Here is a 23,627-nt window from a genome sequence, read left to right on the forward strand (position 1 = left end):
TACCCTTGTTATATGCTCCTCCATTTTCCTGATTTATACTCTGTCCAACACCATAACTAATGTTAGGGGGCCTGTAAACTACTCCTACCAGTGTTTTCTGCCCCTTGTTATTTCTTAGCTCTACCCAGACTGATTCTACATCCTGATTTTCTGAGCTAAGATCTTTCCTCACTACTGTCCTTATCGCATCCTTTATTATCAGGGCTACTCCCGCCCGCTCCTTTTCCATTCTGCCTGTCTTTTCTAAAAATCAAGTACCCTGGAATATTTAGTTCCCAACCTTGGTCACCCTGCAACCACGTCTCAGTAACGGCTACCAGATCAAACCCATTTATCTCTATTTGTGCCATTAATTCATCTACCTTGTTACGGATGCTTCGTGCATTCAGATAAAGCGCCTTTAACTTTAACATTTTACCATTTTCCCCTGATGTGACCTTAGTCTTATTATGTGACCTGTGCATATAATTAAGAAGATGCAATGTAATAGGAACATAGGAACAGGAGTAGGCCATTCAGCCCCTCGAGCCTGCTCCGCCATTTGATAAGATCATGGCTGATCTGTGATCTAACTCCATATACCTGCCTTTGGCCCATATCCCTTAATACCTTTGGATGCCAAAAAGCTATCTATCTCAGATTTAAATTTAGTAATTGAGCTAGCATCAATTGCCGTTTGCGGAAGAGAGTTCCAAACTTCTACCACCCTTTGTGTGTAGAAATGTTTTCTAATCTCGCTCCTGAAAGGTCTGGCTCTAATTTTTAGACTGTGCCCCCTACTCCTAAAATCCCCAACCAGTGGAAATAGTTTCTCTCTATCCACCCTATCTGTTCCCCTTAATATCTTATAAACTTCGATCAAATCACCCCTTAACCTTCGAAACTCTAGAGAATACAACCCCAATTTGTGTAATCTCTCCTCGTAACTTAACCCTTGAAGTCCACGTATCATTCTAGTAAACCTACGCTGCACTCCCTCCAAGGCCAATATGTCCTTCCGAAGGTGCGGTGCCCAGAACTGCTCACAGTACTCCAGGTGTGGTCTAACCAGGGTTTTGTATAGCTGCAGCATAACTTCTGCCCCCTTGTACTCCAGTCCTCTAGATATAAAGACCAGCATTCCATTAGCCTTCTTGATTATTTTCTGCACCTGTTCATGACACTTCAATGATCTGTGTACCTGAACCCCTAAGTCCCTTTGGACATCCACTGTTTTTAACTTTTTACCATTTAGAAAGTACCCTGTTCTATCCTTTTGTGATCCAAAGTGGATGACCTCACACTTGTCTACATTGAATTCCATTTGCCACAGTTTTGCCCATTCACCCAATGCCAAAATATTACTCAGTAAAACTAATGTTTGTCTTTCTTGACTGGCTCAGTAACAACTTTCTAAAGTAGCATTTTACACCCGTCAATAGGCAACCTCGCAGATGTCATTTGTATGAAGTAACACTAGAGAGCGCTGGATCACAGAGTCCAGCACAGAATCAGGCAGGCAGGACCAAGGAAACTGCAGAGAGAGGGGAGGGGGAGGCTGGGTGAGCCTTCGATTGAGATACTTGAGTCAATATCTTTGATACCTTTGATAGACTTTGATACCTTGAGTCAATATCACAGTTTAGTGGCACATTAATATATTAAAAAAGTCCCTTAATGACCCAGCTGGTTTAAAGCAGCAGTGAAATCAGCCCCACGGAGCAAGAGGATGCAGATTAGAACCAGACTTCTTAAATTGACTGATCTAATCCCGGTAACAGCAGGACGTGACAATTGGTCTCACTACCCCTGGGTTAGGGAAGGGAGAAATCAGACAGGGTTCCGCTCCTGATCGGTCTCCAGTCACTTGTGCTGGAAATTGTGCGTGTGCAGGCAGGATTGGGCTCGATTGTGAAGCCCTCCACAGTCGGATAGTCTGAACAACATTAACTGTCTAGGCTCTACCATGAAGAATGGCCACATGGATGCTGCACCAGTGCCCATGGAATAGCAGCCCAACAGGAGAGGACAGAGGATAAAATAGACAACAAAAAAGACCAGATTGAATGAATTTTAAAAGGATTTCGATTACACATCAGTGTCCTCCCCAAACTCCACCCTTGTAACATTCTGATACACCCTCACCCCTCTCTGTAACACTCTCTGATATACCCCTCACCCCTCTCTGTAACACTCTCTGATATATCCCACACCCCTCTCTGTAACACTCTCTGATATATCCCACACCCCTCTCTGTAACACTCTCTGATATATCCCACACCCCTCTCTGTAACACTCTCTGATATATCCCACACCCCTCTCTGTAACACTCTCTGATATATCCCTCACCCCTCTCTGTAACACTCTCTGATATATCCCACACCCCTCTCTGTAACACTCTCTGATATATCCCACACCCCTCTCTGTAACACTCTCTGATATATCCCACACCCCTCTCTGTAACACTCTGATATATCCCACACCCCTCTCTGTATCACTCTCTGATATATCCCACACCCCTCTCTGTAACACTCTCTGATATATCCCTCACCTGTCACTGTAACACACTGATATATCCCACACCCCTCTCTGTAACACTCCCTGATATATCCCACACCCCTCTCTGTAACACTCCCTGATATATCCCACACCCCTCTCTGTATCACTCTCTGATATATCCCACACCCCTCTCTGTAACACTCTCTGATATATCCCTCACCTGTCACTGTAACACACTGATATATCCCACACCCCTCACTGTAACACTCTGATATATCCCATACCCCTCACTGTATCACTCTCTGATATATCCCTCACCTGTCACTGTAACACTCTGATATATCCCACACCCCTCACTGTAACACACTGATATATCCCACACCCCTCACTGTAACACTCTCTGATATATCCCACACCCCTCACTGTAACACTCTGATATATCCCACACCCCTCACTGTAACACTCTGATATATCCCACACCCCTCACTGTATCACTCTCTGATATATCCCACACCTGTCACTGTAACACTCTCTGATATATCCCACACCCCTCAGTGTAACTCTCTGATATACCCCTCACCCCTCACTATAACACTCTGATATACCCCACAGCCCTCACTGTAACACTCTGATTTACCCCACACCCCTCAGCGTAACATTCTGATATACCCCACACCCCTCACTTAACATTCTGATATACCCCACACCCCTCAATGTAACACACTGATATACCCCACACCCCTCACTTAACATTCTGATATACCCCACACTCCTCACTGTAACAAACTGATATACCCCACACCCATCAATGTAACACACTGATATACCCCACACCCCTCACTTAACATTCTGATATACCCCACACCCCTCACTGTAACAAATTGATATACCCCACACCCCTCAATGTAACACATTGATATATCCCACACCCCTCACTTAGCATTCTGATATACCCCACACCCCTCCTTAACATTCTGATATACCCCACACCCCTAACTGTAACACTGATATACCCCACACCCCTCACTGTAACATTCACTGATATATCCCACAACCCCTCACTGTAACTCTCTGATATACCCCACACCCCTCACTTAACTTTCTGATATACCCTACACCCCTCACTGTAACACTCTGATATACCCCACACCCATCACTGTAACACTTTCTGATATACCCCACACCCCTCACTAACACTCTTTGATATATCCCACGTCCCTCACTGTAACACTTTCTGATATACCCCACACCCCTCACTAACACTCTTTGATATATCCCACGTCCCTCACTGTAACACTCTCTGATATACCCCACACCCTACACAGTAACTCTTCAATATACCCACACCCCTCAGTGTAACTCTCTGATATACCCCGCACCCCTCACTGTAACACTCTGATATACCCCACACCCCTCACTTAACATTCTGATATACCCCACACCCCTCACTGTAACACTCTGATATACCCCATACCCTTCACTGTAACACTGATATATCCCACACCCCTCACTGTAACACTCTCTGATATATCCCACATCTCTCACTGTAACACTCTCTGATATACCCCACACCCCTAACTGTAACACTGATATACCCCACAACACTCATACACTGATATACCCCACATCCCTCACTGTAACATTCTCTGATATATCCCACAACCCCTCACTGTAACTCTCTGATATACCCCACACCTCTCAGTGTAACTCTCTGATATACCCCACACCCCTCATTTAACTTTCTGATATACCCTACAGCCCTCACTGTAACACTCTCTGATATACCCCACACCCCACACAGTAACTCTTTGATATACCCACACCCCTCAGTGTAACTCTCTGATATACGCCGCACCCCTCACTGTAACACTCTGATATACCCCATACCCCTCACTTAACATTCTGATATACCCTACAGCCCTCACTGTAACAATGATATATCCCACACCCCTCACTGTAACACTCTCTGATATAGCCCACACCCCTCACTGTAACACTCTCTGATATAGCCCACACCCCTCACTGTAACACTCTCTGATATAGCCCACACCCCTCACTGTAACACTCTCTGATATAGCCCACACCCCTCACTGTAACACTCTCTGATACATCCCACACCCCTCACTGTAACACTCTCTGATATAGCCCACACCCCTCACTGTAACACTCTCTGATATAGCCCACACCCCTCACTGTAACACTCTCTGATATAGCCCACACCCCTCACTGTAACACTCTCTGATACATCCCACACCCCTCACTGTAACACTCTCTGATATAGCCCACACCCCTCACTGTAACACTCTCTGATACATCCCACACCCCTCACTGTAACACTCTCTGATATAGCCCACACCCCTCACTGTAGCACTCTCTGATATAGCCCACACCCCTCACTGTAACACTCTCTGATATACACCACACCCCTCACTGTAACACTCTCTGTTATAGCCCACACCCCTCACTGTAACACTCTGATTTTTTTTTTATTCGTTCACGGGGTGTGGGCGTCGCTGGCGAGGCTGGCATTTATTGCCCATCCCTAATTGCCCTCGAGAAGGTGGTGGTGAGCCGCCTTCTTGAACCGCTGCAGTCCGTGTGGTGACGGTTCTCCCACAGTGCTGTTAGGAAGGGAATTCCAGGATTTTGACCCAGCGACAATGAAGGAACGGTGATATATTTCCAAGTCGGGATGGTGTGTGACTTGGAGGGGAACGTGCAGGTGGTGTTGTTCCCATGTGCCTGCTACTCTTGTCCTTCTAGGTGGTAGAGGTCGCGGGTTTGGGAGGTGCTGTCGAAGAAGCCTTGGCGAGTTGCTGCAGTGCATCCTGTGGATGGTACACACTGCAGCCACTGTGCGCCGGTGGTGAAGGGAGTGAATGTTTAGGGTGGTGGATGGGGTGCCAATCAAGCGGGCTGCTCTATCTTGGATGGTGTCGAGCTTCTTGAGTGTTGTTGGAGCTGCACTCATCCAGGCAAGTGGAGAGTATTCCATCACACTCCTGACTTGTGCCTTGTAGATGGTGGAAAGGCTTTGGGGAGTCAGGAGGTGAGTCACTCGCCGCAGAATACCCAGCCTCTGACCTGCTCTCGTAGCCACAGTATTTATATGGCTGGTCCAGTTAAGTTACACCACACCCCTCACTGTAACACTCTCTGATATATCCCACACCCGTCACTGTAACACTCTCTGATATACCCTGATGTACCCCCTCAGTCTGCCATTTTTGGTGACCGGGCTGTACCATCATGTGATCCGAGGCAGTCCTATGTATTCAGGAGCTGCTGTCCTGTCACTTTAAGACTGCTGCTTTAATAATGATAATTTGTGCAGTAAGTGTCATAACACCCTGTCGGTAAAGATTCTCTCGATTGCTGCAGGAAGCAACTATTTAAAGTTAACAAAATAAATCAAAATTAATCAATGCTCAGAGATTGGCAAACGGGGATTTACTCGAACAGCGGGATTGGTTCAGGCCAGTTCAAAAAGAGAAGTCTGGAATTTGGCCAGTGCTGACAAATCTCCCCCGACAGAAACTCAACACGGAACTTTGACAAGAAAATACAAGAACATTTCCTCGGCTGGAGGAGCTGATTCAGGCCACCCAATACCTCACCCAAATGATCATTCGTTCTCTGCAAGTGTTGGCATGCTATTCAACTGTGTGAGGCATGCAAACTTTCCAGCTGTGGTGGGTGATCGGTGATTTGGAGCAGGGACCCTGGACGATTTCGCCCTCCCTAGCCAGGGGCACTGTTCCTGGTTGTAGCGTCTTATCACTACCCTAACCGAGGTCAGCTAACTCATCATGGACTGACGGTCAAGTGTGGGATCTTCCTTATCTGCATAGTCCGGTGTCAGACTGATCCACTCAACCATCGGCAGTGATGTTTCAAAATAAAGTACCTTCCGGGGAGATTACTTACCAGCCCTGGCACCGGATTCAGTATGTTAGAGTCTTAGAATGTTCCAGCACCAAAACAGGCCATTCGGCCCATCAAGCCTGTACCAACAATTTTCTCCTCATGAGCCTTCAGTCTAACTCCACTCTCCTGCTCACTTTCCATACCCAACCCAGTCTAATCCCAGTCTCCTGCTCACTCCCCATACCCTTTAATATTATTTTTTTATTCGTTCATGGGATGTGGGCGTCGTTGGTGAGGCCGGCATTTATTGCCCATCCCTAATTGCCCTTGAGAAGGTGGTGGTGAGCCGCCTTCTTGAACCGCTGCAGTCCGTGTGGTGAAGGTTCTCCCACAGTGCTGTTAGGAAGGGAGTTTCAGGATTTTGACCCAGCGACGATGAAGGAACGGCCGATATATTTCCAAATCAGGATGGTGTGTGACTTGGAGGGGAACATGCAGGTGGTGTTGTTCCCATGTGCCTACTGCCCTTGTCCTTCTCAGTGGTAGAGGTCACAGGTTTGGGAGGTTCTGTCGAAGAAGCCTTGGCGAGTTGCTGACGTGCATCCTGTGGATGGTGGAAAGGCTTTGGGAAGTCAGGCGAGTCACTCGCTGCAGAATACCCAGCCTCTGACCTGCTCTTGTAGCCACATTGTTTATGTGGCTGGTCCAGTTAAGTTTCTGGTCAATGGTGACCCCCCAGGATGTTGATGGTGGGGGATTCAACGATGGTAATGCCGTTGAATGGGGAGGTGGTTAGACTCTCCCTTGTTGGAGATGGTCATTGCCTGACACTTGTCTGGCGTGAATGTTACTTGCCACTTATCAGCCCAAGCCTAGATGTTGTCCAGGTCTTGCTGCATGCGGGCTCGGACTGCTTCATTATCCGAGGGGTTGCGAATGGAACTGAACACTGTGCAATCATCAGTGAACATCCTCACTTCTGACCTAATGATGGAGGGAAGGTCATTGATTAAGCAACTGAAGATGGTTGGGCCTAGGACAATGCCCTGAGGAACTCCTGCAGCAATGTCCTGGGGCTGAGATGATTGGCCTCCAACAACCACTACCATCTTCCTTTGTGCTAGGTAGGACTCCAGCCACTGGAGAGTTTTCCCTCTGATTCCCATTGTCTTCAATTTTACTGGGGCTCCTCCTTGGTGCCACACTCTGTCAAATGCTGCCTTGATGTCAAGGGCAGTCACTCTCTCCTCACCTCTGGAATTCAGCTCGTTTGTCCACGTAATGAGGTCTGGAGCTGAACGGAATCCAAACTGAGCATCGGTGAGCAGGTTATTGGTGAGTAGGTGCCGCTTGATAGCACTGTCGATGACACCTTCCATCACTTTGCTGATAATTGAGAGTAGACTGATGGGGCGGTAATTGGCCGGATTGGATTTGTCCTGCTTTTTGTGGACAGGACATACCTGGGCAATTTTCCACTTTGTCGGGTAGATGCCAGTGTTGTAGCTGTACTGGAACAGCTTGGCTAGAGGCGCAGCTAGTTCTGGAGCACAAGTCTTCAGCACTACAGCTGGGATGTTGTTGGGGCCCATAGCCTTTGCTGTATCCCACCCAGTCTCATCCCACTCCCCCTCACTCCCCATACCCTTTAATATCCCTCTTTTCCAAGCAGCTAATTCCCTTTTAAAAGAATTTATTGAATTTGCTTCAGCAACAGAGATTTCACATTCTAACCACCCTCTGTGTAAAGATTCGTTTTTCTACTCTCCCCTTTCATTCTTTTTATGATCATCTCAAATTTGTGGCCTCTCATCACTGTCCCACTGATCAATAGAAATGATCACTATTTACCTTACCATGATCCTTCAAAGCCTTGACCACCTTGATTACATCATCCCTTAAACCTCCTCAGCTCTAGTGAAAATCCCCAACACCGGCTCTTTAGGACACCGCACACCACACCTTTACAGTCCCAGAAACTTCCCTCTTCTCCTACTTTTTGCTTGCTGCCCTCCATCCATCTCTCTATCAAACTGTCAAATTCCCTTTAATTCCAGGAGCCATTACCTTGGCCATAAATTAAATTACACCAGAGGACTGGATGATAGAAATGTGACTCTTTAAATAGTAAGATTTTAACTCCTTCCTATTCACTCCCATTGCACAGAATCCCAATGGACCAGACCCCTTCCCATTGTACAGAATCCCAATGGACCAGACCCCTTCCCATTGTACAGAATCCCAATGGACCAGACCCCTTCCCATTGTACAGAATCCCAATGGACCAGACCCCTTCCCATTGTACAGAATCCCAATGGACCAGACCCCTTCCCATTGTACAGAATCCCAATGGACCAGACCCCTTCCCATTGTACAGAATCCCAATGGACCAGACCCCTTCCCATTGTACAGAATCCCAATGGACCAGACCCCTTCCCATTGTACAGAATCCCAATGGACCAGACCCCTTCCCATTGTACAGAATCCCAATGGACCAGACCCCTTCCCATTGTACAGAATCCCAATGGACCAGACCCCTTCCCATTGTACAGAATCCCAATGGACCAGACCCCTTCCCATTGTACAGAATCCCAATGGACCAAACCCCTTCCCATTCACTCCCATTCTGGAATGGCTCAACATGCAATTGGTACAAGAGTGGGAGGTCTCATGTGTAATGGTCTTCAAACGTGTGTGTTTTTTTTGGATTGAGAAACCCAAGTTCCACAGCGCAGCGAACCAACAAGATGGCAAGATAACAAAGTAAACAACTTGCATTTATATAGCGCCTTTAATGTAGCAAAATGTCCCAAGGTGCTTCATAGGAGCATCATCAAACAAAAATTGACACCTATCCACATAAGGAGATATTAGAACAGGTGACCAAAAGCTCAGTCAAAGAGGTAGGTTTTAAGGAGCATGTTAAAGGAGGAGAGAGAGGTGGAGAGGTTTAGGGAGGGAATTCCAAGCTTAGGGCCACCAATCGTGGGGCAAAGGGAGCGGGGGATAGACAAGAGGTGCTGGAGTAGCAGAGATCTCGGAGGGTTGTAGGGCTGGGGGAAAGTTACAGAGATAGGGAGGGGTGAGGCCACAGAGGGATTTGAACACGAGGATATATAAAATCGATGACTTACCTAGACCGGCTGCTCGGTAAACACGTTTTTAAAAAAATTTTTAAGCGGATTGCAGTGAGTCCTAGCTAATGAACACTTTTGGAAATATCACAACGCCCTCTCCCGGGCCCTTACATCCAACAGACTAGGGAGACCTCCCATCAGTCTCTGCTGGATTCAAGAGAGGTGAAGGCCAGTGTCCTGACCCACCACAGACCCAGCCAATGACTCCAATCTATCTGCAAACTACTGGAGGCCAAGTGGCTAGAATCATAAAGTAATCAAGTCACTTTACAGGCCACAAATCATTGCCCTCCCCCAACATGGAGCCGAGCCTCAAACTCAACATCTTCATTTTAAATAGACTAAACATTATAATAGAGGTACATTTAGGCAATGGAAAAATATGCAACAAAAAACCTCCCTGGGTTTAAGATGCCATTAGAGTTGAGTGCTGTTCTATTGCTACAAGTTAATCCTTCCCTGTGTCCCCTTTAACTGAAAGTTTCCTGTTTAACATCTTTAATGTTTCAGAGGAGGCACCTTTGTCAACACAAGCCCTGAATCAACAATTATTTCTTACCTAGTTTATTTGCACAATCTTAAAACCAGCCCTGGGTTTGCACCTGGGAGCCCCACAGAGCACTGATGACAATTGGACTCTCCCAGTCTGTCCGACATTGTCACGATGCAACTTGTACATCTTATGAATCTCATCCATGTTATGGACAAATTGTTTATGTTTTCCTACATAATAATTCACGAGCTGTGAATTACTTTGAAACATACTGAGTACATGAAAGACATCATATACCTTAAAGTTCATTCTCTACAGTTCTTTACAAACAAGCCTGTTGCTATCAAGAGCTGCAAACCCCAGATTTCCCAATCCGCACTTAACAGGAGGAGGCCATTCAGCCCCTCAAGCCTGGTCTGTCATTCAATTAGATCATGGCTGATCTGCACCTCAACTCCATTTACCCACCTTTGCTCCGTTTCCCTTTGATACCCTTACCCAACAAAACTATCAATCTCTCTCTTGAAAACTCCAATTGTCCCCCAGCATCCACAGCCTTTTTGGAGGGGAGGAAAGAGAGGAGAGGAGAGGGGAAAAAAGGTGTACCAGATTTCCACTACCCTGTGTGAAGTGTTTCCTGATTTCCCTCCTGAACAGCCTGGCTCTCATTTTAAGGTTATGCCCCCTTGTTCTGGATTTCTCCCCAGAGGAAATAGTTTCTCTGCATTTACCTTATCGAATTCTTTTAACATTTTAAAACACCTCTGATAACCCCTCATTCTTCTATACTCAAGGGATTACAAGCCAAGTTTATGCAAAAACTATTTTTTTTTGGCTCAATTGCAGACTGGTAGCACCTTGGATAGAACTTTCCTTTTTGGGCACATGGTATTAGCAGACACTCCCAGGTCAACTTAGAGTAAAACTCTGCACTGCTGTCCAGCACTCCCAGGACTGTTACAGGTCAGACGAGATACACATCAATTCACTCAATGTATTTCAGCCCCTACTGTTTTATAGTATATTTTTTAAAAGTACTAACTTCACCCAAGTTCAGTCTCACTTCTGTTCTCAGCAGGAACATGGCCCCAAGGTCAGGGGCTTGCTCATCTTGGAGAGGGTTAAATTGGTAGATGGAAATTGAATAAGTTCAACTGCTCAGAGGGACAAATTGGGGAGTTTTACACAGAATTGGAGCCTGGTGTACATCTGACCTAGAAAGCCATCTGTGCAGAAGTTTGACATTCAACAGGTTCAGTGGGTGGATGCACTTTGTGTGCTACTGAGCCACACAATAGGGAGGTCCCCAGAGCAAACCAGAATCTGCAGCCCATGTTAATTGGACCAACTGGGGTAGCACTGGGTGACCCCAATGCCACCAGACAGATCAATACTAGTGCCCACCCCCGTCAATTGGAAGAGGGCACCACTAGTCTAACTGGAGGTCCAATCAAACTAAAAGCACAACATAAAACGAGATCAGGATCACCGTGGTCAATTATGCAGGTTAACATCCTGTGGGACCCACTGGTCACAGGTGAAGAAAGAAGAGGAACAACTGGTCTGAGCAGTTCGGAGCTCAAGGTGGGTAGAAAGAAAATTGGACAAGTAGCTGGTCCTACTCCTGATCGCTATCCAGTGACCCACACTGGAGACCATGGACTGGATTGGACTTGGCTTTAGTGGTCTACAGTTGACTTCCACCACCTAGGCTTACATTGTAGAATAGCCATTTGGGTGAGGTACCAGAGGGTTGCCAGGGCCCATGGAACGTTATCCCAAGAACCAGCACTTCAGGGAAAAAAAAGAGGGAAAAACTGGGAAGAGAACAGATCCGAGTATTCAATCTTTCTTCACCCCAAACTCAGCCAAAGGAAAGCTAGGAAATTGAAAGACCTGAGATCAGACAGCACCTCAAGATCAGAAGACTCCCTCTCTCCAAAGTTCTTTTCAACTTTCCTTTACTTCACTATCTGTCCGGTGTCAGTATCTAGCCTCAGACGGCACCTCCGAAACCCAGGACCTCGAAGGACGAGGGCAGCCGGTGCATGGGAACACCATCATCTCCAACTTTCCCCCCAACTCACTCACCATCCTAACTTGTGCCTATCCCAGGAATGGTGGTTATGTCCAAGATCAGGCCATTCTGACCCTCAAGTCTCTGCCTTTCAATTAGATCATGGCTGATCTGTTCAACCAAATTTACCCACCTTTGCTCCAGGTCCCTTGACACCCTTACCTAACAAAAATCTATCAAGCCCAATCTTGAAAGCTTCAATTATCCACCAGCATCCAGCTGTTTTTTTTTGGGGGGAGTAAGAGTTCCAGATTTCAACTACCTGTGAAAAAGTGCTTCCTTCTTTCCCTCCGAAATGACCTGCTCTAATTTTAAGATTCTGTCCCCTCGCTCTTTATTCCCCCACCAGAGGTAATAATTTCTCTGCATCTACCCAACTGAATCCCTTTTAACATAGAGAACCTTAACAGATCAACCCTCAATCCCCTAAACTCGAGGGATTAGAGCCAAGTTTATGCAGCCTGTCCTCAATTTAACCCTCTAAGCCCCAGTGTCATTCAGATAATAAAGTCACCACTGCCTCAAAGAGTTAGGAATTGAAGCACAGGTCAGTGGAGTCTCAAGTAGAAAATGAAGAAAAGGGAGTTTTTTTTTTAAAAAGAAAAATCTGCACTAAAAAGTTGAATCTGATGATATACAGTTTATTAAAAGCACAAAAGTACAAGATACAAACACAGAAAGGATGGGCTTTTTTGGCAGATGGAGCCTCCCAAATAAAAACTGGTCAGTTACACGCTTCATTTTTAAAAAAAACTTTGAGCCTCGACACCTTTTTACAACAAAAGGCTTTGCCAAACACAAATTTTGAAAAAGAAAACTTGCATCGGTTTCACATTCCGCTCAGCTCAGCTCACTCAACTCGCGTAAAATTGAAACACTCACGGTTAACAGCCTCGCCATTTAACAGCACGTTAAAAGGTTTTTTTTTGTATGTTGAAAATCTTCTGCTCGATGATTTGCGCAACAAACAAAAAGTTTAAAAGCTCGAGTTTTTTTGGAACCAGATTAATCTTAAGGAAAAAAAAAACTGGTTTATTTACAGAACGTAAAAAAAAATTCCAACTCTGATCTGGATTAATGCTGGTTTGAAACCAGGTCTGAAATACGCATTGTCTTAATCCATGTCAGTTTATTGGGACTGTCAATGATACGGAACCTGGCTGGAACTGAATGGAAATTGTAACGTGGGGAGGAGAGGGAAAAAGGTGTGCAGGGAAATAATTCCATCTTGCACTTTTAAACCCTGTGGGGACCAGAGGTTAACTTTCGGTTCTGAGGAGTCGTTATTACTTTCCCTGGGATGAGTGGGCACCGATACAGAAATATCGAACTTAAAACACTCGTTCGGTGCTTTGCATTTAAAACTCGGTGGCAAAATACAGGGAATCAACAATTTATCGTTTCAACAGAGGTCTTCGATTTTATGCATAGGTTTTTTTTTTGTTTTAAACCGGGGGAAGCTTTGGACGAATTAAAATTCCTGTAGATTTGGTAAATTGCTCGTGCTCTTGATCCGTATTGCGCGTTAAAGTTTTAAGAAAGGAAGAAATATTTCTTCAAGTTTAAACTGGTCTGAGATTTTGCAATCGGCAATAGAGGCGGGAGAGAAAGAACTAAAGACACGTTGTAAAAAAAAAAAATTTTGTTCCACCATCAGAAAAAAAGTGGAGTTTTAAACAAAATAATGTCTATGGGTCCCACTTCTCCAAAAAAAGAGGAAAGTCATTGCCATTTTAAGTGGGAGTAGGCTTAGTTTCTCACTTTTTTTTTTAAAAAGCCTAATATTTAGAAAGGGTAAAATCAAAAGCCCGGGCTTCAAGTGTTATTTTAAAAACAGGAACTAGTTTGAAAAAAAAAGTTGCGCCTTTAAGTTTTAAGAAAAATCCAAATCCGCATTGTGGAGAATCGGTGCGTTGCCCCTTTAAAAAGCGCAGGGCTTCGTCACGTGACGCTACCAGTCCCCCCCCATTCAACCCAACGGCGGCGATCCCTGGCGTCAGAGAGTCTGACACCATTTAAAGGGACAGCATTCCTCTCCTTAAAGCAACACCACCAATTCAGCACTGGTCCGGGGGCGGGAGAGGAGGAGGAGGAGAGGGGGGGGTCAGTAGACACAGTCTCAAAATTTGTTACTTGCTTTATATATTAAAGCAACAATTTCTCCCCTCCCTCCCTCCCCAAACTCAAAAAGGATTTATGAACCCAGCCCAAAACATCCAATTTCCAGAGGAGGGGGATTGAGTTACCCACTTTTTTTTTAAAAAAAAACAAAGTCTTAAAAGAAATTGTAAACGATTGACTGTTTTAAGTTGCTAAAACCCCAATACTGTTCCTCTAAAACACAAAAAAAAAAGACTTAAAACATTTTTGCCTCCCATTGGAAATGAGATCCAGATTTGTTCGTCCCATTTATAATAAAATAATAAACACGCACACACGCACCACACACACAAACACAGAAAGAGAGAGAGAGAGAGAGAGGGGGGAGAGCGCGGGTCTCAAAAAGCCACGATCGCCCTGGTCCATGCCCCTAAACTGGCGAGCGCTTGTTTGCCACACAGTTGCCCGTTCTGTTTGACTTCTGCCTGGAGCAATTGCTCAGAGTCCGCCCGGCTCACCAAGCCCGAGAAGCCTGAGCCGAAGATGGAGATGAGGTTGGAGATGTTGGAAGGGTCCGTGCAGTCCAAGGTTTGGCCGGAGCCCGAGTAGTCTTCGAACCGGACCCTCTTAACCGGCGAAAAGTCCTCGGCTTCGCTCGGGTAAAAGCCACTGCCAGAGTCCGACTTTCGCTTCCTTCCGCCGCTGCTGCTGTTGGCGCAACAACAGGCGCAATCCTGGAGGTAGCCGTTGTCCACCGTGGTGACGGTGTGAGTGTCCAGATCCAGCACCGTGGTCTTGGTACAGTGGGTCCCACCGCCTCCCGAAGGATCATAGTTGGTGCTGGGGTAGGAGAGCCGGTACAGAGGGTGCTCGGGCTCGCTTTCCTTGCTCAGCTGAGTGTCCATGTGCCCGGGTTGGTGGACGAGCGGGCTGCAGGCGCTGCTCTCCTCCTCCTCCTCCTCCTCCTCCTGCTGCTGCTGCTGCCCGCCGCTCCCCTCCACCATCTCCTCCGCTATTTCCAGCGGGTGAGCGCCCTGGATCTCCCCCGAGATGGTCAGCATGTCGTGCACCTCCTCGTACTGGTGCATGCCGTAGATCTCAGCGTATTTCTCGCTCATGTAGACTTGCCTGGCGTTTCGGAGCACGTAGGACACCAGGAGGTTCTTGTGGAGCTTGATACCTCCTCTCTGAGTTCTCGAATTGTGGATCTTGCGGAGAGAGATGGTGATCAAGCTTTGTGCATTGACGGCACAATCCATCATGACCGACCGGTGTTGGTCCCCCCTCAATGAACAAGCCACTTTTTAAAACAAAAAGTTGCAAAAAAAAAAATATTAATTCCAGTCCTTCTGTGTTGGGGGCGCGGGGGGGGAACTGAACTTTGCACAGAAGGTTTTTTTTTTGTGTGGAGTGCCTGTGTGTTTTCTCTATCAACAATAATCCTCCACTCCTCCTCCTGCACTAACACTGCGAGCAATAAGAGGTTTCAGTGCAAGGCACAGCATTTATATGGCATGAATGAGTCATTTGCAATCGTCTCTGGCCACTCAGACTGCAGGATCCGCCACTGATAGACATCCCTACCCCGCCTCGCTGTGCACAAGCGGCCAATGGGAGCGAGGCGGTTCCTCATCGCTGTTTAAATCCAGTGTGAAAGGCTGGAGAGAAAAAAAAACACATCCCTTCAGCAGCTACACAGCAACTCAGAGACCGAGCGCAGCACAGAGAGAAGCTTCACTCCTTCCTCTTAAACCCCCCCCCACAAATAATACAACCAGAATTCGTTTAAACCGGCTAGCTTTATTATAACATTTAGCAATGATTACATCAAGGTTCAACTGTGTTTAGAAGAGAGAAGTCCCTCTATTTATTCCAATTTAATTTAAAAATTCATTGTTTAATTGTTTATTTTTATATTCTTATGTTAAATGGTCAGAATCGTCTCCACGTTTGCAAATTAATGAGGGAATCTAATTTAGAGAGTGTTATTGTTCCATTTTTAATTTCTTTCTCTCCAGTTTCTCCCTTTCTTTGCTGGTTCAGACAAGGGGTCCGTGGGCAGCCTCTGTACCTCACCCAGATACTCCTTCATGTGTGAGCCTTGACAGTGAGTGTCCGCAGGTTATTCATCTTTGGATGGCCCAATTGTGTCCTCACACACCCGCTCACACACACACACCCTCACACACAGACACACACCTGCACACACACACACCCTCACACACAGACACACACCTGCACACACACACACCCTCACACACAGACACACACCTGCACACACACACACCAGCTCACACACTCACACCCACACCCACACCCACACACACCCACTCACACACACCTGCACACACCATCCTCGCACACACACCAGCTCACACACTCACACCCACACCCACACACACCCACTCACACCCCCCCGCTCACACAAACCTGCACACACCATCCTCGCACGCACACCCGCTCACACACGCTTGCTCACACACATGCTCACACATACCCCTGCACACACCCCCGTGCGCGCACAAACACACACATACCCCTGTGCGCACACATGCACATCCCCCCCACACACACACGCTCACATACACCTCCCCGCACACACATCCGCACACGCCCCCTTGTGCACACACACTCACACACCCCCCGCTCGCACACACACTCTCTGTACACACACACACGCACACACACATGCTCACACAGACAGACGCACCCGCACACGCTCACACATACCCATTCACATACACCCACTCACACACACACAACGCATGCATGCACACACATGTGCCCTCACACACACATGTCCTTACAAACACACACATGCCCTCACACTTTCCAGTAGGAGTAATCGCATAGTGACCAGGAGTGAGATTTCTTTCCCTTCCTGTCCTGGGGTCACTGAGTCCAATTGTGCTAATGTCCTGCCAACCAGCTGAGACTGGCTAACTCAGCACTACCCTACAATATTTCATTTTTTCTCCCAAAGTTCCTCCACTCCCGAAGGTACAAGACTGGGTCCCAGTTCTACAGCCGCCGGTCGTCATAGACACCGAGTGCTGGCAGGAAATTCCATGGTGGGGAAGGGTTGCGTCACAACTAAAGAGGGGCCTCTCCTCACCTGACATCTTTCAGCAGGATTCTCTGGGTAGCAGTCGGGAGTGAGAAGGTCAGCTGGGAAGAGGTCGGTCAGCACAAAGCAGATATTAAACCCACTTCTTCTTCTGTATGGTTCTGCTCCACATCGAGAAGTCAGATATTGGAGCATATTTTGAAATGACAAAAAAAAGACCGAGAAAAGAGGGAGAGGGTGCTGGGTAGAAGCAACAAGAACAGATCTGGGGCACGACCGTTACTGGGAACTCACCACGTGAATTGTAAATTTGTGTCCTAACAACACATCGGTGTTCCAAGAAAAAGCAGTACCATGCTCCTGAGTGCAATTGGTGTCTTAACTCAACAACAATAAAAACTTGCATTTATATAGTGCCTTTAACTTGGTAAAACGTCCCAAGGCGCTTCACAGGAGCGTTATCAGACAAAAATTGACACCGAGCCAAAGAAGGAGCTATTAGGAGGGATTAAAGAGGTGGGTTTTAAGGAGCATCTTAAAGGAGGAGAGAGAGGCGGAGAGGTTTAGGGGGGGGCGGATTTCCAGAGTTTAGGGCCTAGACGGCTGAAGGCACGGCCGCCAATGGTTGGGCGAAGGAAAGCATTGTCCAAAGAGAGGTTGAGATCTGTCAGCTTGTAAGCAGGTCAACTTTTAACCTCCTTGACCCATTGACTTGTGCAGGAGTGCTCAAACTGCAGTCTGCTGTCACATGTGACCCCAAGACCCTGGCAATCCAGCCCTCAAAGCTCAGGCTTTATGAGGGGTTTTGATAAGGTGTAAAGCAGGTTTTGTGGGTCTGAAGATTTGGTAAGGGCTGTTCTTAGCACTGTCACCTCATTGGTGCATAAATCCTAACCCAGAACCCTAGGATCTGTCAGTAGCAGCAACTTGGGATATCTGAAAATCAATGGGAACATGGATTGAAACTTTACATGGGGGGGGGCCCCCAAGTCTCCATGGTACGCATCATCGAAAGGGCTTAAAAGTGTCAACACTGGACAGGTTATCAATCGATTTAATAAAAATAGAGCTGATACACTACTACAGCTAGATATCACTAGTGCAGCTAGATATCACTAGTGCATTTATTAAAAGATGAAATCTATTTATTATTTATAATAATAGTATTTATAAAACATGCAGATGGTGGCCTCTAGAGGCAGGGAGCATCATTGGCCCCACCCATTCTCCAATTTGATTCTTTAAGGCTGATTTTCTAAATATGAGCTCCTCACACAGAGTCTCACCCACTGGGAGCACGTATCTGGTAATCGCGGGTGTACTCCGATTGATTTTCCATCCATGCTCCACGCTAGGGGCACGCAGTCAAGAAAAAAAATCAACCCTTTCAATCCAGGATTTGACTCAGGAACCTCTAGATTTATAATCTTAGATTCCGGTGCAGGCCGATTGGATGAAAGAGTCTTCTCTCTCAGTTGGCCGTATAATGAGTTGGTGGCAACCCAATTCTTTGCAAGCAAGAGTCAACAGCACAAAACTGCCTGTACTTGGCTCACACTGTCAAAATATTGACATTGCATAGAACTACATTGAATGTACGGAAAAGAAACAGGCCATTAGGCCCAACTGGTCTATGCTGGAGCTTCCTCCCACCCCTCTTCATCTAACCCTATCAGCATAACCTTCTATTCCTTTCTCCCTCATGTGTTTATCTAGTTTCCCCTTAAATGCATCTACGCTATTCGCCTCAACTACTCCATTTGGTAACAAGCTCCACATTCTAACCACTCTCTGGGTAAAGAAGTTTCTCCTGAGTTCCTTAATTGGATTTATTAGTGTCTATCTTATATTTATAGCCCCTAGTTTTGGTCTCCCCCACAAGTGGAAACATCTTCTCTACATCTACCCTATCAAACCCCCTTCATAATTGTAAAGACCTCTATCAGGTCACCTCTCAGCCATCTCTTTACTAAAGAAAAGAGCCCCAGCCTGTTCAGTCTTTCCTGATAGGTATAACATTCTTACCTAGTAAGGCCACAAAGATGACTGATGTGGGAAATGTAGTTGTCACACTGCGGGTCAGGATGGGGCTAGTATAATTCTGTTTCTAAGCCATACTTTTCTTGCCTGGGAATATAGACATTGGGTGCAAAAATTAGAAAATTATTCCAACCCATCCCCCCTGCACCATGAGACTCATCCGCACAAAAGTAACAGCCTCCTCCAGAAAAGTGAAGATAAAGAAAGAAAGTTACTTGCATTTATATAGCGCCTTTCACGTCCTCAGGATGTCCCAAAGCGTTTCACAGCCAATGAATTACAGCCAATAGGAACTTTTAGACACATTTGCTCACAGCTGTCCATACCACCACTTGTATTATGATGTTTAAATCACCATTACACAGTGGTACGCCAATATAGTTGCAAAGGTATTTAAAATTTTGCCTGAAATTTATTCTTCCATGTAAAGTGAGGTAATGATTTGGAATATTATATGCAGGTATTTCAGGAACAGTTCCAAATTCATAACATTCATTCTGCAAACTACGCAAAGACAGTGATTCTGTTCAGTATTCACAGCGGGTTGTCAAAATTGTCAGATTAAGAAGTGAGATTACCTGAGTGGGTAAATACGCTGCCTGGTGTGGTACTGAGGCACATGGATCAGGAAGATCCCAGATTCGATCCCTGGTCCGTGCTCGGATAGCTGATCTCAGCCGGGCAGTGTAAGGGCGCTGCTGTAGACCTCAATGCCTCTAGACAAGGAAAGGCAAAAATCAGCCATGGTTCCTGCTCCTGATCACTATGCCGTTGGAATGTGTGCGTGTGTGTGTGTGTGTGTGTGCACATGTTTTGTGTGTGTGTGTTTGTGTTTGTGTGGTCTGTGTTTGTGTGTGTCCGTTTGTGTTTGTGTGTTTGTGTCTGTGTGTGTTTGTGTTTGTGTATTTGTGTGTATGAGTTTGTGTTGGTGTGTTTCTGTGTGTCTGAGTTTGTATGTGTGTCTGTGTTTGTGTGTGTGTCCATGTTTGTGTATTTGTGTGTGTCTGTGTTTGCTTGTGTCTGCGTTTGTGTGTGTGTAGACATCGAATGAAGACAGGATTAGGCCCTGCTGTGCATGGTTGAACAGCTGGTCAACACTCACTGTCAAGTCTCACTCATTAAGAATGGCCACTTGGACGAGATACCAGAGATTACCCCAGCCTGGCTCCGCACCTGCAGGGAAGGAGTGGAGGAAACTGGACGAGGGTGGGGGGAAAAGCCTTCATCCATCTCAGTTCACAATCTCAGCTGTGTTGCTGCATAACCAGCATTTTCCCATTGGAGAGGGGGAAGTTCAGGGGGTAGATCAGTCTGGGCTGTTAACACAATTCTGGCACTGGTTACAGAGTGACATTGAAGGAGGGTTTGGAGCAGGTCACCTGCCAACTCCCTTTTGGAGTTGCTCTGTAATCCAGGAAAGTGGAAGGGAAAATAAAGTTCTTCATACCATCAAACAAAATAGATGATAATCTGGTAATTTTCTCATTGCTGTTTGTGGGATCTTGCTGTGTGCAAATTGACTGCTGTGTTTCCTACATCACAACAGTGACTACACTTCATAAATGCTTCATAGGCTATAAAGTGCTTTGGGACGCCCTGAGGTCGTGAAAGGTGCTATATAAATGCAAGCCTTTCGTCCTTTACAACACCGGACAGTGGACCTGATCCAGCTCACTATTAGCTCCTTTTGATGGGCGTTCATTCTAGATAAATACTAATCTTTGGGGAAATAATCCTTTGATTTTCAGCCTCTTTGGAGGCTTTTCACTTTGCACCCTCTCCCCCTGCAATCAAAATAACCCGTTAAATAACCTGCTGTTTTCTACACAATCGATGATCAGCATGTTAATGACCTGGATGATGTCCTCTCTTCCAATGAAAACAAATCAAATGGGGAAAGGTTAAGGAAGCTAGGCTTGTTTTTTTTTTAGAAAACTGGAGAGTTTGAGGTGAACTAATTGATGCTTTCAAGATTGAGAAGGGGATTGACAGAGCTGAACTATGCAATTGTTCCCTATGGTGAAGTGTTCGAATACAAGGGGACACAAATTAAAATGAGGAAGTTAGGATGGACAAGATAAATCAGGGAAACATTTTCACCCAAAGATTAAATAACTTGTGTAATAAGTTACCAGGAAAGCTCATTGAAGTGGGCAATTTAAAGGGACTATAGTAGTAATTAGATTGAGAGAGAAGGGATTGATGATACGGTGAGAAGATGAGTAGGGTTAACATTATTGGTCCTGACAAATTTTTCTTGTTCCTGCAAATTCTTATGATCCTTTCCTCATAATTTAACATTTTCAAATATCTTAATGCTCTTTAGAAGGATATGCAGATAGGGTTAAATTAAGTAAGTTGGGAGGAGGCTCTCGTGGAGCATAAACACTGGGATAGACCAGTTGGGCCGAATGGTCTGTTTCTGTGCTGTAAATTCTACGTAGTTGTGTGTAATTTCTGAACCCTGTCAATTGCATCAACGTCTTTTTGAAGCTAAACTGCTACAACTGCATAGAATATTACACATGTGGCCCCACCAATATTATCTGTTTTGAATTGCACTCAACGACCTTGAGATGCATCCCAGTTACTTCATCAGCCTTGTTGAGAACAGCTTCACACGGAGGGGATACATTCAGTGAGTGGCTGATAGTCACACTCCAAATACTTTTTCTTTTCCCATATTTTGCTAATGGACACCCGTCCATTGTGTACACATTTCACGTTTACCGTACCAGAGTGCGTGACCTTACACATTTATGTATGTTGAATTCCATTGCCGTTCCTTCATTTCTCCTGGTCCCTGTGAGTCTCCAGGCTCCCAATCTCTCTATTGTACCGATGCTTCATACTCTGCATTACATGATACAGTGAAAAACTCTACTGTGGGCTGCTACTTTCTCATTGTAAATCAAACATTTCCCATCATAAATATTTCAGATTCCAGAACTTTTTGATGTTTTCGCTTCTAAAAATATTTTATGGATGTGGAATAATGACAGGCTGCTTCTCCTCAGACTCCCCACCCCCACCCTGATGATCATGCCTGAGTGCGATTCCTCGGGTACCTGTGACCTTTGGTACCTTGTCCAAGTGGTCATTCTTTATCATAGAATCATAGACTCTTACAGCACAGAAGGAGGCCATTGAGTTCATTGTGCCTGTGCTGGCTCTTTGAAAGAGCTATCCAATTAGTCCCACTCCCACATTTTCAGGGAGTGCATTCCAGATCATAACAACTCGCTCCGTAAAAAAAATTCTCCTAATTTCCCCCCGGCAAATAACTTTTGCCAGTTATCTTATATCTATGTCCTCTGGTTACTGACTCTCCTGGTGGTGGAAACTGTTTCTCCTTATCTACTGTATCAAAATCCCTCATGATTTCTAATACCTTCATTAAATCTCTTGCCCATTCCAATGCTTTCCTGGCCGGCCTCCCATCTTCCAACCTCCATAAACTTGAACTCATCCAAAATTCTGCTGCCCGTATCCTAACACGCACTAAGTCCCGTTCACCCATCACCCCTTGTGCTCGCTGACCTACATTGGCTGCCAGTCCAGCAATATCTCAAATTTAAAATTCTCTTCCTTGTGTTCAAATCCCTCCATAGCCTCACCCCCTCCTCATCTCTGTAATCTTCTCCAGCCCTACAACCCGCCGAGATCTCTGTGTTCCTTCAGTTCTGGCCTCTTGTGTATCCCTGACTTCCTTCACCGCACAGGATTGTGATCTTGTTAGTGCAGTACCAGTTGGACACTAAAATCCAGAAAGATCCCAGCATAACTGGTGCATTACCTGGCCTGGATTTGGCAGTGTGTGGTTGGCAGTGCAACACTCGCCCAACATAAGGATCACCCAAGAGTTTAGTTTCACATGGTGCACTGAAAGCAGGAACTCGGATCCAGCAGGGCTCAGGATTGACTGGAGCCATACCTGATGGGCAACTAGACCTGGCTGGGTTCTGCTTTTATTGATGTAGGTGTGGGGGCGGGCATAAGAACCCAGCAGGTTTTGGTCTTGGGTACTGTACGCAGTGGGCTTTTGACCCTGGTGTGTGATAGGTTCCGGCAGGAATCTTGCATTGACAAGTGGGAGGGAGGAGGAGCGAGGGTGTAACTCGGCGGGTGCTAGGACCCGGTAGGATCCCGGGTTTAAGTGCGGGGTTAACTGAGCGGGTGCTAGGACCCGGCAGGATCCTGGGTTTAACTGAGCGGGTGCTAGGACCCGGCAGGATCCCGGGTTTAACTGAGGAGTGAACCGAGCGGGTGCTAGGACCCGGCAGGATCCGGGGTTTATCCGCGGGTGGTAGCCAGCGGGCTCTAGGATCTCGCGGACGCCCCTCAGGTGCCGCAGTCCGAGCGGGAAAG

General features: G+C 46.2%; 1 protein-coding gene across 1 annotated transcript; it reads right to left on the reverse strand.

Moving 5' to 3' along the window:
* Positions 1–12,672: 12,672 nt before the first annotated feature.
* ier5l (immediate early response 5-like) lies at positions 12,673–15,614 on the reverse strand. The gene has a single exon (XM_067969509.1). The coding sequence runs from the start codon at positions 15,412–15,414 to the stop codon at positions 14,551–14,553; it is 864 nt and encodes a 287-aa protein (XP_067825610.1). The 5' UTR covers positions 15,415–15,614; the 3' UTR covers positions 12,673–14,550.
* Between the last annotated feature and the right edge of the window lie 8,013 nt (positions 15,615–23,627).

The sequence above is a fragment of the Heptranchias perlo genome, chromosome 31 (assembly GCF_035084215.1).
Source record: "Heptranchias perlo isolate sHepPer1 chromosome 31, sHepPer1.hap1, whole genome shotgun sequence".
In the NCBI taxonomy this organism is placed as follows: Eukaryota; Metazoa; Chordata; class Chondrichthyes; order Hexanchiformes; family Hexanchidae; genus Heptranchias; species Heptranchias perlo.